We start from the raw sequence: 14,709 nt of genomic DNA, 5'->3' as shown, positions 1-14,709 counted from the left end.
GGCAGGGTCGGCTCAGCCAAGGTCTGAAGGCATCGGAAGGGACCAGCAGGAGGGGCGGGTGGAGGCAGGCTGATTTGTGTAGCCCCTAGAGGCCAGTACTGGAGGGCTGGTGGGAGCCCAGTGGCTTTCCCAGGGTAAGAGGGAGGCAGCTGGAAAGAAACCACCCCAGCCAGGGGAAGCGCTACTCACCCCCAGTCAGTCCCCCACCAGCCCCTTCAGAGTCTGGCCAGAACCTCCCTTTTGGGGTATCTTGGGAAGGTAAATGCAAAATAAAGTTGATTTAAAACCAAATAAATCGCCGGGCGCGGTGGCTCACGCTTGTAATCCCAGCACTTTGGGAGGCCGAGGCGGGTGGATCACGAGGTCAAGAGATGGAGACCATCCTGGTCAACATGGTGAAACCCCGTCTCTACTAAAACTACAAAACATTAGCTGGGCATGGTGGCGTGTGCCTGTAATCCCAGCTACTCAGGAGGCTGAGGCAGGAGAATTGCCTGAACCCAGGAGGCGGAGGTTGCGGTGAGCCGAGATCGCGCCATTGCACTCCAGCCTGGGTAACAAGAGCGAAACGTCTCCAAAAAAAAAAAAAAAAAAAAAAAAAAAAAAAAAAAAACAAAAACCAAATAAATCAGCTCCCTCAGCTTCGTCTAGGCAAAAAATAAACAACAAAGATGACATCTAGGTTTTGGAAAGGTCCCATGAGTCAGGGTCCTGACAGGGGGGTGGGGGGTGTGTGTGTGTGTGTCTTCCCTGCCCCCACTCCAAGGTGCCAGATCAGACCCGAACTGATGGGGTGGTGATCTGATCGGGGGGGCCAAGGACACAGGCTGTGTGGACCTAGGTGGGCTCAGAACGCCCCGGGGTAGGCAGCTGTGTGGGACCCCGCAAGTGGCTCTGCAGATTCCAAAGCCTCCCAGGTTCCGCCACGGGAGGGGGGCGCTGCTGCGGTCACGCCGTCGCCCCCAACCGCCAGGACCCCCGGCACCCCCGGAGAAGCCGAGCGCCCGCTGCACCCTCACCCGCCCCTCCAGCCTGGCGTGGGGGCCCGGCCCAGGGAGAGAGGGCGGCGCGAGAGCCTCGGGAGGGCGAGAAGGCCCGGCACGGCTGGGGGGCTGCGAGGGAGGGGCAGGGTGTGACCCGCGGGTCTTTGTGACCTGGTGCGGGACTGAGTGTGACCCCCACAGCGGGGCGCGGGGCCGCAGCGTGTGACCTGGGGCTACACCCAGGCCCTCCCCGTAGGCACCATGGCGCGCACCGTCCCGCGCCCCGGACCCCGCAGCCGCGCCTGCTCCGACAGCGGCCTGGGACCTGGACCCGGACCCCAGCCCGGCCCCCAACCCGGGCCCGGCCCCAACGCCGCCGACCGCTGCCCGTCAGGGCCCGAGGCCCCCGCGCGCCGCCGCCCCCCGCGCCCCCGCGCCCCCCGGGTCCCCCGCCGTCCGCGCAGCCCCACGCCCCGAGCCAGCCGCCGGCGCCCGGGTGCACAATGCGCTCGGCCGCCCCAGCACGTTGCTCTGGGCAACCGCAGGACGCTGGGCGGCGCCAATGCGGACTGGGGCGCGATGGGAGCCACTGACCCAGTCCCCGGTGAGCTCGACGCCCCCACCTCGGAACCGCAGACCCGCCCCCACCCCCGAACTCCAGGCCTAACCCCGCCCTGGGCCTCCGAATTCTAGACCCCAGAATTCCTAGGAACCCCAGAAACCCAAAGACACCTGCGCAGCTCCACCCACCCCGCCCCGCCTCGAAAGCCGAGAACTGTTCTCCCTGCCTGCCCCCATCTTCTGGGAGCTCCACAGCTGTCCACTCCCCTCTGCCTTCAGAACCCACCTCTCCTCATTAACCCAGACCTGCCCCCAACCCAAACTTTCCCCTCAACCCAGACCTGATCCCCAATTGAGACCTGATGCCCCCAGCCCAGACATGACCCCCCAACCCAGACCGGACACCAAACCAGTGGTGACCCCAAACCCAGTCCTGACCCCAATCCCAGACCTGATCCCCAACCTAGACCTGATCTCCCCCCTAGATCTGACCCCCAACCCAGACCTGACCCTTAATTCAAACCTGACCCCCAAGCCTCACACCTGACCCCAAACACAGACCTGACTCTCCAGCCAGACCTGATGCCCAACACAGACCTGAACCCCAACCTCAGACCTAATCCCCAACCCCAGGCCCGTTCCCCAACCCCATACCTGACCCCCAGCCCGGACCTGAACCTCCAACCCCAGACCCGACCCCCAACCTGGATGTGACCCCCAATGCCAGACCTGACCCCCAATGCAGACTTGACCCCCCCAACATAGATTTCATTCCCAACCCCAGATTTAAGTCCTTAATCCAGACCTGACCCCAACCCCAGAGCTGACCCCAACCCCAGACCTGACCCCCAACCCAGACCTGATCCCCAACCCCAGACCTGACCCCAACCCAGACCTGATCCCCAACCCAGACATGACCCCCCAACCCAGACCTGATCCCCAACCCAGACCTGACCCCCCCAATCTCAGACCTGACCCCAACCCAGACCTGACCCCAACCCCAGACCTGACCCCCCAACCCAGACTGACCCCAACCCAGACCTGATCCCCCCAATCCCAGACATGACCCCCAACCCCAGGCCTGATCTCCAACCCCGGACCTGACCCCCTAACTCGGACCTGACCCCCTAACTCCGAACTGACCCCCAACCCAGACCTGATCCCCTAACGCAGACCTGATCCCCTAACGCAGACCTGACCCCATCCCAGACCAGATCCCCTAACTCAGACCTGACTCCACAACCCAGACCCCCAACTAGACCTGACCCCCAACCCCAGACCTGACCCCAATCCCAACGTCACCTCCAGCCTCAGACTTATCCACCAACCCAAACCTGATGCCCAACTCAGACCTGACTCCAACCCAGACCTGATCTCCAACCCAGACTTGCCCCCCCCCCCAGACCCTGATCCACCAACTAACACCTGACCCCAACCCCGACCTGACTCTCAGCTCGGGCCTCAGAACCCTCTCGCTCCTGGGGTCCTCCACACCCTCCTCGTTTCTCATAACCAGCGCACCCTCTCCTCTAGGGGCCGGAGGAGGGAAGGGTGAGCTGTCTGAGGCCAGCATGGATCCAGAGAGGAAGGGGTTCTGGTCGGCTTCTTCAGATGGAGATGGGAGCAAAGAAAATAGTGGGTATCCTGTATGCCTGCATGCCAGCCACTCACCCAGAGCCGTGCTGCAGCTCCGATGCTCAGAGGCAGTTCTGGCTGCAGCCTGCTGCCCGGAAATCAGGGAATCCGGGGGCGGCCACATCACCGAGCTGCAGAACCAGGCACCTTCTTTTGTTGAATGGTCTAGGCAGAGGACCCCAGGGGTGTTGGGGGCGCTGGGTCCTGCCTCCTGCGCCCTAGTCCCACTGGCCAGCTTCCTGGGAAGCTGGGAAATTAAATGTGTGGGTGCGAAGGGCTCACCTGGCGGGTCATGGGGGCTGTGCGCTTTCCCTTCTCGTCCTTCGTGCCCTTGCCCTTGTCTATGTCTACCCCATAGACACAGCATAACCATTTAATGGTTATTTCTTGATGATCCGCTACGCACGAGGTGGAATACTCATGCCTCCCCTCTTTAGACCACCTGGGGTAACTTCCTGACGTGGCCATGGCACTCATAACTGTCCTGGCGCTGGTGGGAGTGTAGCGGTGAGCATGACCCGAGGTCACGCTCGTGACCGTCTTGGTTTTGGTGGGTTTTGGCCGGCTCCTTTATGGCACCCTGTTTTATCAGCAAGGTTTTTATGACCTGTATCTTGTGCCAACCCCCCATCTCATCCCGTGACTTAGAATGTCTTCACCACCTGGGAATGCAGCAGCTTGGCAGGTCTCAGCCTCCTTTTACACAGCTCCTGTTCAAGATGGAGCTGCTCCAGTTCATGTGCCTCGGGCGCTTCTTCCGCTGTTGGTTCCTTGGGCCATTCTCCGGCCACACCTCCCTCCCACGGCTCTGGTCTCAATGACCGTGGATGGCTTTTGCTGACTCATGGATGGCGTGCCTCAGAATATGCCATTTCATGTCTGGCCTCGTTAGATGTGTGTCTTTTTTTTTTTGTGATGGAGTCTCGCTCTGTGCCCAGGCTGGAGTGCAATGGCGGGATCTTGGCTCACTGCAACCTCCGCCGCCTGGGTTCAAGTGATTCTCCTGCCTCAGCCTCCTGAGTAGCTGAGATCACAGGCACATGCCGCCATGCCCAGCTAATTTTTGTATTTTTAGTGGAGATGGGGTTTCACCATGTTGGTCAGGCTGGTCTTGAACTTCCGACCTTGCGATCTGCCCACCTCGGCCTCCCAAAGTGCTGGGGTTACAGGTGTGAGCCACCGCACCTGGTGGGCAGATGTCTTTGAATTTGTTCTCCAGTCTGTGCTTTACCTCTTCATTTTCTTAACAAAGCAGAACATTTTAATGTTGGTGAAGTCCAGGACTTCATCAATTTTAACGTGTATGGTTAGTGGTTTTGGGAATGGTTTGAGAAACGTTCTCCTGACCCACAGTCGTGAAGGTGCTCTCCGTGTTTTCTCCTAGAGGAGCAAAGATTAGTTTTTGGGCGTGTTGCCAGGCAGCAGTTACAGTTTGCCCTCTCCACACGGACGTACAGCTGTTCTCGCACTGTCCCCACTGAGGTGCTTTGGAGCTTTAGTCTAAATCAGTTGGCTGGACGGACACGGGTTTTTGGCACCCAGGGGGTGGAGAAAGTGGCAGTTGAAGCTGGCGGGAGGGATTCTCCTGCCTCAGCCTCCCGAGTAGCTGGGATTACAGGCATGCACCACCACGCACGGCTCACTTTTGTATTTTTAGTAGAGATGGGGTTTCGCCGTGTTGGCCGGGCTGGTCTTGAACTCCTGGCCTCATGTGATCCACCTGCCTCGGCCTCCCGCAGTGCTGGGATTACAGGCGTGAGCCACCGAACCAGCCCTGGATGCCGTTTCCTTTGACTTGATGTCCTCTTTCTCTTTGCAGAATTAAAACAAGGAATTTCTCAAGACTTGGCTTCTTCCCCCAAATTAGACAGATACAAAATAGCAAGGCAGTTAACAGAAAAAGCAATCAAGGTAAATGCTCCTTGGGACTCCGTGGGGAGGGGGACACTTTTTTAAAAGAACATTTGTTTTGGAACTTGGAGTCTGTCTGGCGTCTGACGCACTGTGCCTGAGAGCCGCAGCCTCCTCCCTGTGGGACTTGGCTGGAGTTACATTTATTTATTTATTTGTCTGTTTATTTATTTTTGAGGCAGAGTCTGGCTCTGTTGCCCAGGCTGGAGTGCAGTGGCACAATCTCAGCTCACCGCAACCTCCGCCTCCTGGGTTCAAGCAATTCTCGTGCCTCAGCCTCTTGAGTAGCTGGGACTACAGGTGAGTAGCTGGGACTACAGGTGCATGCCACTGCACCTAGCTAAGCTAATTTTTTTATTTTTTGGTAGAATTGGAGGTTTCACTATGTTGACCAGGCTGGTCTTGAACTCCTGACCTCAGGTAATCCCAGCACTTTGGAAGGCCAAGGCAGGCAGATCCTGAGGTCAGAAGTTCGAGACCAGTCTGGCCAATATAGTGAAAACCCATCTCTACTGAAAATACAAAAGATCAGCTGTGTGTGGTGGTGCACACCTGTAATCCCAGCTACTCGGGAGGCTGAGGCAGGAGAATTGTGTGAACCAGGGAGGCAGAGGTTGCAATTAGCGGAGATCGTACCATTGCACTCCAGCCCTGGTGACAGTGTGAGACTCTGTCTAAAAAAAAAAAAAAAAAAATTAGCCAGGCGTGGTGGCAGGCACCTGTAATCCCAGCAGCTACTTGGATACTCGGGAGGCTGAGGCAGGGAGAATTGCTTGAACCTGGAAGGTGGAGATTGCAGTGAGCCGAGATCGCATCACTGCACTCTAGCCTGGGCGACAGAGCTAGATTCTGTCCCAAAAAAAAAAAAAATTACATATTGGGTGACAGGTGCCCCAAAATCTTAAAAATCACCACTAAAGAGCTTATCCATGTAACCAAAATCCACCTGTTCTCCAAAGATGATTGAAATAAAAATATCCTCTTGCCATCTTAGGAGAAGAAGATTTTCTCTATCTACGGGCACTACCCGGTGGTGCGTGCAGCCCTGCGGAGGAAGGGCTGGGTGGAGAAGAAGTTCCACTTCTTGCCCAGGGTCATTCCCGACTTCGAGAATGGCAGCACCGGGGTCACTGGTAGGGTATTGGAGGCGCGAGTCTCAGTGCAGGGAGTGCCTGTCTGCCACGGGCACGGGGGGGGAGGGTCCGTGCCAACCTGAGCGTGCTGCCTGCCCTCGGGTCCCAGTGTGCAGGATGGAATCTCTCCGACTCCAGGTCTCCGTCGTCCTCCTGGCCTCCCTGCCCCAGGTGGTCATGCAGGGCAAACCCTTTCAAGCCCCTGGCACTGCTCCCTTCTCAGTGTCCCGTGGCCCCCACCCAGGCCAGGCCTCCTCCTGCCGGGGTGGTTTCCATAGTCCTGCTCTGTCCCACCCAGCCATCCCTCCTCCGGCCCCAGCTGCCCGAAGTCCACTCCTCAGGCCCCCACGGTACCCACTGCTCCTCACTGACCCTCTGCACAACTGTGTCTGTGTCCTCTTGGCCCCAGTGAGACCCAGATCAAATGTCCCCCACCTCCCCACCTCTGCCCGGGGCCCCATGGCCGCCATCACACCCCGGGCTGTCTCCACCGTTCCGCACCCCAGGACATCTGGGCCTCCAGGAATCCTGGGACCCCATGCCCTGTCACAGCCCTGGTGGGATGGCTGTCCTGTGGACGGTCACGGGATGTGTGTGGGCAGCCGGGATGTCCCGAGCCTGACCCAGCACCCACAGAGGCACCCGCTCTGCCAGGGGAAGTTGCCGTCCTGCCCGTGGCGGTGATAATGGAGTGCTGTGGAAGTCTGGCAGAGGCCCTATGTTCAGGCCTCCCACTGTGTCTCGTTGGCAGATGATAAACATGCTGAAGTGAAAGAAAATCGAGAAACGGCTTTGGAGAGAACAGAGGACATCCACGATGTGATGGTACGTCCCCTGCGTGCGTCCTAATCAGCCTCGGCCTCTCCACGGCTTCTCACACCATCACCCTGCTCTCTGCCCATTTGCCCATGTCCTGGGGCATGGCAGCCTGGCGGGGGCAAAACCCCAGTCACAGCAGGGCCCCTTGACCTGGGGTGGGGTGAGCCTGTCGGTGCTGGATGAGCCGCTGTGCAGGGGGCAGACCTGGTGCGCCCAGCTCCCTCTACCCACACTGGGCTGGCCTGCCACGTGCTCGTGGAAGCTGAGGGCCTTCCCGGCGTGTGTGTTGCAGGCCAGGCCTGGCCAGCGAGTGAGCTGGGGTCTCCAGCAACACTGCAGTGTGCCCTCCCACCTCCCCAGCCCAGTCTGGTTCCTCGGGGACACCCCACGCTCCCCCATAAAGAGAGTGAAAGAGAAACCAGAGTGGGAGGCGGCATTTGTAGTACTTACAGTTTAAAAGATCAAATATCCAGGATATGTAAAGAACTCACAAATCAGTAATGAAAAGGCAAGTAGAAAAATGGGCACAGACTTGATTGGGAGCCTCCCCCAAGGCCAGCGACCTCACTCTTCCAAGTTCCTGGGGTCAGTGCCGTTCCCACAGACCCTGTGAGTGCTCCAGCGGCTCTGCAGATCCCGGGAAAGAACATTCCTCACTGTTCTGAAGGCTGGAGGCTGGGTCAGGGGCAGCAGGGCTGGGCTGGTGAGGGTGCCCTGCTTCACAGACAGCTGACTTCTTTCTGCGTCCTCGCACGGGCAAGGGTTTTTCTGGGGCCACTTTATAAGGGCCTCATGCTCACGACCTAATCCTGGAGCCCTGCCTCCTATGCCATCGCCTGGGGGTGAGGACCACAACACATGCATTTCGGGGGAACAGAAACATTCTGCTGACTAGGTGTGGAGGAGAGAGATGCAGGTGGCAGTTACCTGACAGAGGTGACTGGGGGACTTTGGTTCTGTTGACGATGCTGTTTCTCACCCCAGGATGCAGTGATTAGTGGTTAGCAGTTAGTATGCTATTATTTACACTTTTATATTTTTCTTTTTTTTTTTTTTTTGAGACAGAGTTTCGCTCTTGTTACCCAGGCAGGAGTGCAGAGGCTCGATCTTGGCTCACTGCAACCTCTGCCTCCCAGGTTCAAGTGGTTCTCCTGCCTCAGCCTCCTGAGTAGCTGGGATTACAGGTGCACACCACCACACCTGGCTAATTTTTGTATTTTTAGTAGAGATGGTGTTTCACCTGTTGACCAGGCTGGTCTTGAACTCTTGACCTCAGGTGATCTGCCAGCCTTGACCTCCCAAAGTTCTGGGATTACAGGTGTGAGCCACCAGGCTCAGCCTTACACTTTTATATTTCTAAGATAATTCAAAACATATGTTAAAAACGAGACTTCTATCTGAAAATGACAAGGAAAGTGACAGATGCCACTCTGAGGGTAGGAACAGGAGGTTGGACCATGAAGTGCAGAGGGCCTGGGGCCCAGCTCCCTCCCTGGGGTCTGCACAGAGCAGGGTGGAGGGAGGCCCGGCCTGCACTCACAGGGCACCGAGTGGAACCTTCCGCCTTGTGGAATGTCGCGTGTGGGATTCTGCCCGTGCAGGTAAATGTGCCTGTCTGTGTGTCCACATGCACTTGTCTGCAGAGACCGACTCAGATGGGTGCTCCCCAAGGTGTCAGGTCAGAGATTATCTCCTGGGGGAGGATTTTGAAGAATGTTTTCCTGCCTTGAATCTCTTTATATGGTTGGAATTCTTTTCAATTATTTTCTTTTATTTTTCTTCTTCTTCTTTTTTTTTTTGGAAACAGAGTCTCTCTTTATTGCCCAGGCTGGAGTGCAGTGGTGCAATCTCGGCTCACTGCAACCTCCGCCTCCTGGGCTCAAGTGATTCTGCTGTCTCAGCCTCCCGAGTAGCTGGGAGGGACTGCAGGTGCACACCACCACGCCCAGCTAATTTTTGCACTTTCAGTAGAGACAGGGTTTTGCCATGTTGACCAGGATGGTCTCAATCTCTTGACCTCGTGATCCACCCCCCTCAGGCTCCCAAAGTGCTGGGATTACAGGCCTGCCTGCGCCACCATGCCCGGCCTGGTTGGAATTCTGACTCAACACGGGCCATTGTTGTAAACAGAAAAGCGCCAACAGGACGCCCCGGCCTCAGGCCCCAGCTCCGCGCCCAGGCCCTCTATCAGCAGGGCAGGATCAGAGGCCGGCACCTGGGGCTCAGGTGGGGCTCTGCGGGTGGTGCAGGCCTGGGGGCCTCCATCCCGGGGACTGTGAGCTCCTGGTCGTGAAGTGTTGTGTATTCTACCTTGGCCAGTGGCTCGTCCCCACCCTATGAAGACCCCATGTGGAGGGCTCAGGCCCCACCTGCAGCTCCCACATCAGGGGTGGCTCCCCAGAGCACCAGGCCCCTGAGTGGAACCCTGTGTGGTCCTGGCTGCGCCCCAGGCCCCGTGTGCAGGAGGCCCTCAAGGAGCACGGCTGGGAGCCTCACGCTGCGCACAATTTATCCTCTGATGTTCTCCTCGCTCTGACACGTCCTGGCTGGCATGAACCTTGACTGCTGGCTATCAACAGACTTTCTTCTTGCCAGTCTAGGTTGGTAAAAAACGAGATGCCCTACCTCCTCTGGACCATCAAGAGGGACGTCATTGACTATCACAACCTGACCTGTGACCAGATGCTGAACCACTACGCCAAAACTGCCTCCTTCACCACCAAGGTGAGCTGCTGCTGAGGGTGGCGAGGGGCTGGCAGGAGCTGGCAAGGGTGGGGGGAGGGGCCTCTGCAGCCACTAGGGACCCTTGGTGGCTGGTCAGTGGCCATGGGTGGCCATAGGCAACCACCACTCACCTCCTGGGTGCCTCCCAGGACTCCTGGTCTAACGCCATGGCCAGAAGCACTCAGTGCCCACCCCACCCCTAGCACCCCTGGACCCTTTGCTCTGTGTCTCTGGGTGAATCTGGGGGCTCAGGGCAGAGGCCAAGCCAAAGATGGGGCTGAGTGGGAGCTGCCACCGGGCTTTGGGCCCTGAAGGGGCTGTGGGTCCCCAGGGGCAGGGGTACAGCTCTCCGCCGCAGAGGTCCCTGACTAGGAATGTACGTCACTGGGTACTTTCCCGCCTCCCCCATCCCTGGACCTGCCCAAGGCAGCTGCCACACCTTTCCACCAAGGCCCAGGGTTGGGGCCTGACCAGGATGCAGGGTGTGGGGACCCTGCTGAGGGAGGGGTAGGGCAGAGGGGCTTTCCTGGCACAGGGGCCCCCTCAGCAGGCCAGGTGTGGCTGCCTCAGCACAGCATATGGGGCAGGGGCAGGGGATAAGGTGCTCTTCCACATCTGCCACCCCAAGGCCTCCTCCGGGTCAGGCCAGGGCCGGCGCTGCTGGTGGAAACACGGCTCCTGCAGAGACCCTGCGTGCAGAGCCTGGCCTGGGGCCCTGGGGGGCCGAGAGACTGGGGACCGGGACGGGGAGGGGTCTGCCCCAGGGGTGCCCTGTGGTGCCCGGTGGTGCTCTGAGGTGGAAGGCGGGTCCTGCCTTTCGAGCGATGCGGAGCGGAGCTGCCCCTTGGGCCTAACGCGTCGCTGTCTCTGGAGATCGGGCTGTGCGTGAACATGCGGAGCCTGCCGTGGTACGTCCCGGCGAACCCCGACTCCTTCTTCCCACGCTGCTACAGCCTCTGCACCGACAGCGAGCAGCAGGAGTTCCTGGGTGAGTGACACGGCCCCGGGGCCCAGCCAGCACCCCAGCTCAGCACCTCTGGTCCCCTGGCAAGGGCTCGTCTGGAAACTTCCGTGGGCAACCTCGGAAGGGGGAGGGGCACTGCGGCTGTGGAGCGGGTGTTGGTCAGGGCAGGCGGGGGAGGCCCTGCTGGCTTGTGCCAGCTCAGAGTGGCGCTGCCCATCTTGGCCGGGCTGGACGTGGTCACCTTGCTGCTCAGCACACGAGCTGCAGGCCCCATGCGATGCATGCTTTGCCTTCTGAGACACAGCAATGAGTGGGACGGGGCAGAGGGCCCAGTGCTGTCAGCAGAGAGGCTTCTAGAAAGATCCCCCTGGCACCGAGACAGATTGATGGGGCCGGGTCTGAGGACAGAGGACAGAGGCCATGGTCATGGCAGTGCAGGGGCCAGGGGTGCGGGGCGGGGGGAGGGCAGGCAGTCACCGAGTGTGTGGCCCTGCCTCTGGGCCTGGGGACAGTGCATGAGCCGCTGGGGTGAGGCCGGCTCCATGGTCGGAGGCCAAGGGTGCAGCTGGACAGCTGCAGTCACAGAGGTGCTGGGGGGAGAAGGACAGGCAGCGTGGGCTGTGGGAGCAGGCCTGGCCTCCACCAGCTGTGAGGGCAGGAAGTGGGGCAGGTGCGGGAGCCTCTGAGGCCCTGGCCCCAACTCCAGTCCCCAGCCCAGGCTCAGGTGCAGGGTGAGGCCATGCTGTCCTTCAGTTCCGGCTTGAGCAGAGGATGAGGCTGTGCTGTCCTTCCAGATGACTTCCGGCGTACCATGGCATCCAGCATCCTCAAGTGGGTGGTCAGTCACCAGAGCTGCAGCAGGAGCAAGCCCAGGGCCCAGGTGGAGGAGGCTGAGAGCAGCGAGCTGAGCAGCAGGACAGGTGTGTGGGGCGCGGGGCCGGGGCGGGCAGTGCCGGGCCGCCAGAGCTGGGGGCCTCCACGGGGGCCCTCCTGCCTCCTGGGCATGGTCAGTCTCGAGGGTCCGAGCAGCCAGGACCAGATGCAGCCGTGCCTCAGACTCTCGATTCACAGCAAACGGGTTTCCTGATCTAACCGTGGGGTTAACGCTGAAGTCGCCCGGTTTGGGAAGCACCTGGCAGTTAACACAGCCCTGGGACATCCGAGTCCCACGCTCACCACCACAGTTCCGTGCCACGGACGTGGTTCCAGCCTGTGGTCAGGAGCCTGCTGTGCCCCATGGCCACCCTGATGCCACAGCCCAAGTCTCCCCAGAAGGGCCCTGTGGGAGAGAACACAGGAAGGCCCAGGGAGAGGTGCCCAGGTGGTGCGGGGACGTGAGCCAGCCATCGTGGTTTTGGACAAAATCCGAATCTTTCTTGTTACTTTAATAAAATGTGGTTTCTAGAGCAGTTTTAGGTTCACAGCACCGCCGCGCAGAGGCCCAGGATTTGCCATGTGCCTCCCCCGCTGTCGACACCCCCTCCAGAGTGGTGCGTTCACTGCAACTGCTGACTGTTGAACATGAGTGCATTAGACTTTTAGTGTGTATTTGTGCCAATCAGACGGCTGCAGGGCTCCACCGAGGGAAGGGCTCTTCTAGGTAAACATGGAAGCGGACAAAACAAATCCCGATTGCTGAACGCTGGGGCCGTGGCCTTGCCTGTGCTGAGTGGGAACTTTGCCCAGCGGGCTGCCTGTGACTGGCTGTGCTCAGGTTTCGCTTTCAGTTCTGAGTTAGGTTTTGGCTTGCTTATGTTGGACACGAGGCCACTTGGGCCACCTCAGTCCGATGGCCTCCTAATTAATGATTCGGTTTTTCTTTTGAGATGAAGTCTCACTCTGTCACCCAGGTGCAGTGCAAAATGGTGTGATCTCAGCTCACTGCAACCTCCACCTCCCTGGTTCACGTGATTCTCCTGCCTCAGCCTCCTGAGTAGCTGGGATTACAGGCACACGACACCACACCTGGCTAATTTTTTGTATTTTTAGTGGAGATGGGGTTTCACCATGTTGGCCAAGCTGATCTCAAACTCCTGACCTCAAGTGATCACCCACCTTGGCCTCCCACAGTGCTGGGATTACAGGCGTGAGCCACTGCACCCGGCCTAGTTAATAATTTTAACACAGTTGATGAACTTACATTGACACATCATGGTAACCCAAATGGTTTTACACATTCTGCAGGTTTGGACAAATGTATGATGACATGTATCCACCATTCCAGCATCAGACAGAGAAGATCCCCGGCCCCAAAACCCTCTGTGCTCTGTCTCCTCATCCCCCACCCCCACCCCAAGCTCCTGGCCACCACTGATCTTTTTCTGTCTCCATGGTTTTGCCTTTTCTACAATGCCATTTGGATAGAACCATGTAGCATGGAGCCTTTTCAGATGGGCTTCTTCGACGCAGTGATATGCATTTAAGATTCTTCCAAGTCTTTTCACAGCTTGATAGCTCACCCTTTTTAGTGCTGAGTAATATTCCACTCTCTGGATCCACCACTGTTTATTTATCTGTTCATCTACTGAACGACATCTTGGTCACTTCCAGGTTTTGACAATCATGAATAATGTTTCCGTAAACATCTGTGTGCAGGCCTTTGTGTGGCCATAAGTTTTGACCTCCTCTGGGCAGATACCAAGGAGTGCACTTACTGGGTGGTGTGGCAAGAGTATGTTTAGTTTTCTAAGAAACTGCCAGACTGTCTTCCAAAGTAGCTGCACCATTTTGCATTTCCACCAGCAGTGAGGGAGAGTTCTGTCCTCCACATCCTCACCAACGTTTGATGTTGTCAGTGTTCTGTGTGTTCCATTCTCCTGGGTCTGTCATGGTGTCATTATTGTTGTGATTTGCGATCCACAGTGGCCTTTGATGTTGAGCATGTGTTCATATGCTTGTTTTCCATCTGTATAGACTCTGGTGAGGTGACTGTTCAGAGTCACATTTGTGAATTATGTTTTCTGGCTGGGTGTGGTGGTTCACATCTGTAATCCCAGCACTTTGGGAGGCCGAGGCAGATGGATCACTTGAGGTCAGGAGTTTGAGACCAGCTAGGCTAACATGGTGAAACTCCATCTCTACTAAAAATACAAAATTAACTAGGTGTGATGGTGGGCACTTGAAATCCCAGCTACTTGAGAGGCTGAGGCACAAGAATTGCTTGAACCTGGAAGGTGGAGGTTACAGTGAGCCAAGATCTTGCCATTGCACTCCAGGCTGGGAGACAAGCACAAAACTCTGGCTCAAAAAATTACAAATACAAATAAAAAATAAAATTATGGGCCGGGCGCGGTGGCTCACGCCTGTAATCCCCGCACTTTGGGAGGCCGAGGTGGGTGGATCACGAGGTCAAGAGATCGAGACCATCCTGGTCAACATGGTGAAACCCCGTCTCTACTAAAAATACAAAAAATCAGCTGGGCATGGTGGCGCGTGCCTGTAATCCCAGCGACTCAGGAGGCTGAGGCAGGAGAACTGCCTGAACCCAGGAGGCGGAGGTTGCGGTGAGCCGAGATCGCGCCATTGCACTCCAGCCTGGGTAACAAGAGCGAAACTCCATCTCAAAAAAAAAAAATAAATAAAATAAAATAAAATTATGTTTTCTTATTGTTGACTTTCAAGAGCTCTCTGCATACTCTAGATAACATGCCTTTATTAGATGTGTGCAAATATTTCCTCCCAATCTATGGCTTGTCTTCTTACTGTCCTTTACAGAGCAGAAGCTTTTCATTTTAATGAAGTTGAACTTATCAGTAATTGCTACTGTGGGGCACTGAGAGTCAGGCGGCAGGGTCCACGTTTGTTTGGGGAGGTGGTACTCACGGAGCCAGTGGAGGATGGGGCCATTCAGGGGGAGGGAGTCATCTCACAGACGCAGGCGTGGCATCCAGGGTGGCTGCCCAGAGAAGCTTTGTGGGGTCTTGGGTGCCTGCCTGGGTATCGGGGCACAGAGGGAGTGGAGCTGCCTTTGTCCATGGCT

At 57.5% G+C, this 14,709-nt stretch overlaps 1 protein-coding gene across 1 annotated transcript in view; it reads left to right on the top strand.

The window, feature by feature from the left end:
- Positions 1 to 3,115: 3,115 nt before the first annotated feature.
- Positions 3,116 to 14,709, top strand: part of TTLL8 (tubulin tyrosine ligase like 8) — a 31,495-nt gene continuing 19,901 nt past the window's right edge. The window contains exons 1-7 of the mRNA XM_032266287.1: positions 3,116 to 3,179; positions 4,999 to 5,090; positions 6,085 to 6,223; positions 6,975 to 7,048; positions 9,638 to 9,766; positions 10,640 to 10,754; positions 11,525 to 11,736. Of these exons, the coding sequence (XP_032122178.1) occupies positions 3,116 to 3,179; positions 4,999 to 5,090; positions 6,085 to 6,223; positions 6,975 to 7,048; positions 9,638 to 9,766; positions 10,640 to 10,754; positions 11,525 to 11,736 (825 nt within the window). The remainder of the gene's footprint in view (positions 3,180 to 4,998; positions 5,091 to 6,084; positions 6,224 to 6,974; positions 7,049 to 9,637; positions 9,767 to 10,639; positions 10,755 to 11,524; positions 11,737 to 14,709) is intronic.

The sequence above is a fragment of the Sapajus apella genome, unplaced genomic scaffold, assembly GCF_009761245.1.
Source record: "Sapajus apella isolate SASKATOON/1434 unplaced genomic scaffold, GSC_monkey_1.0 scaffold156, whole genome shotgun sequence".
Taxonomy (NCBI): Eukaryota; Metazoa; Chordata; class Mammalia; order Primates; family Cebidae; genus Sapajus; species Sapajus apella.
Note: the sequence above shows the minus strand (reverse complement) of the source record. Positions and strands in the feature narration are given on the sequence as shown.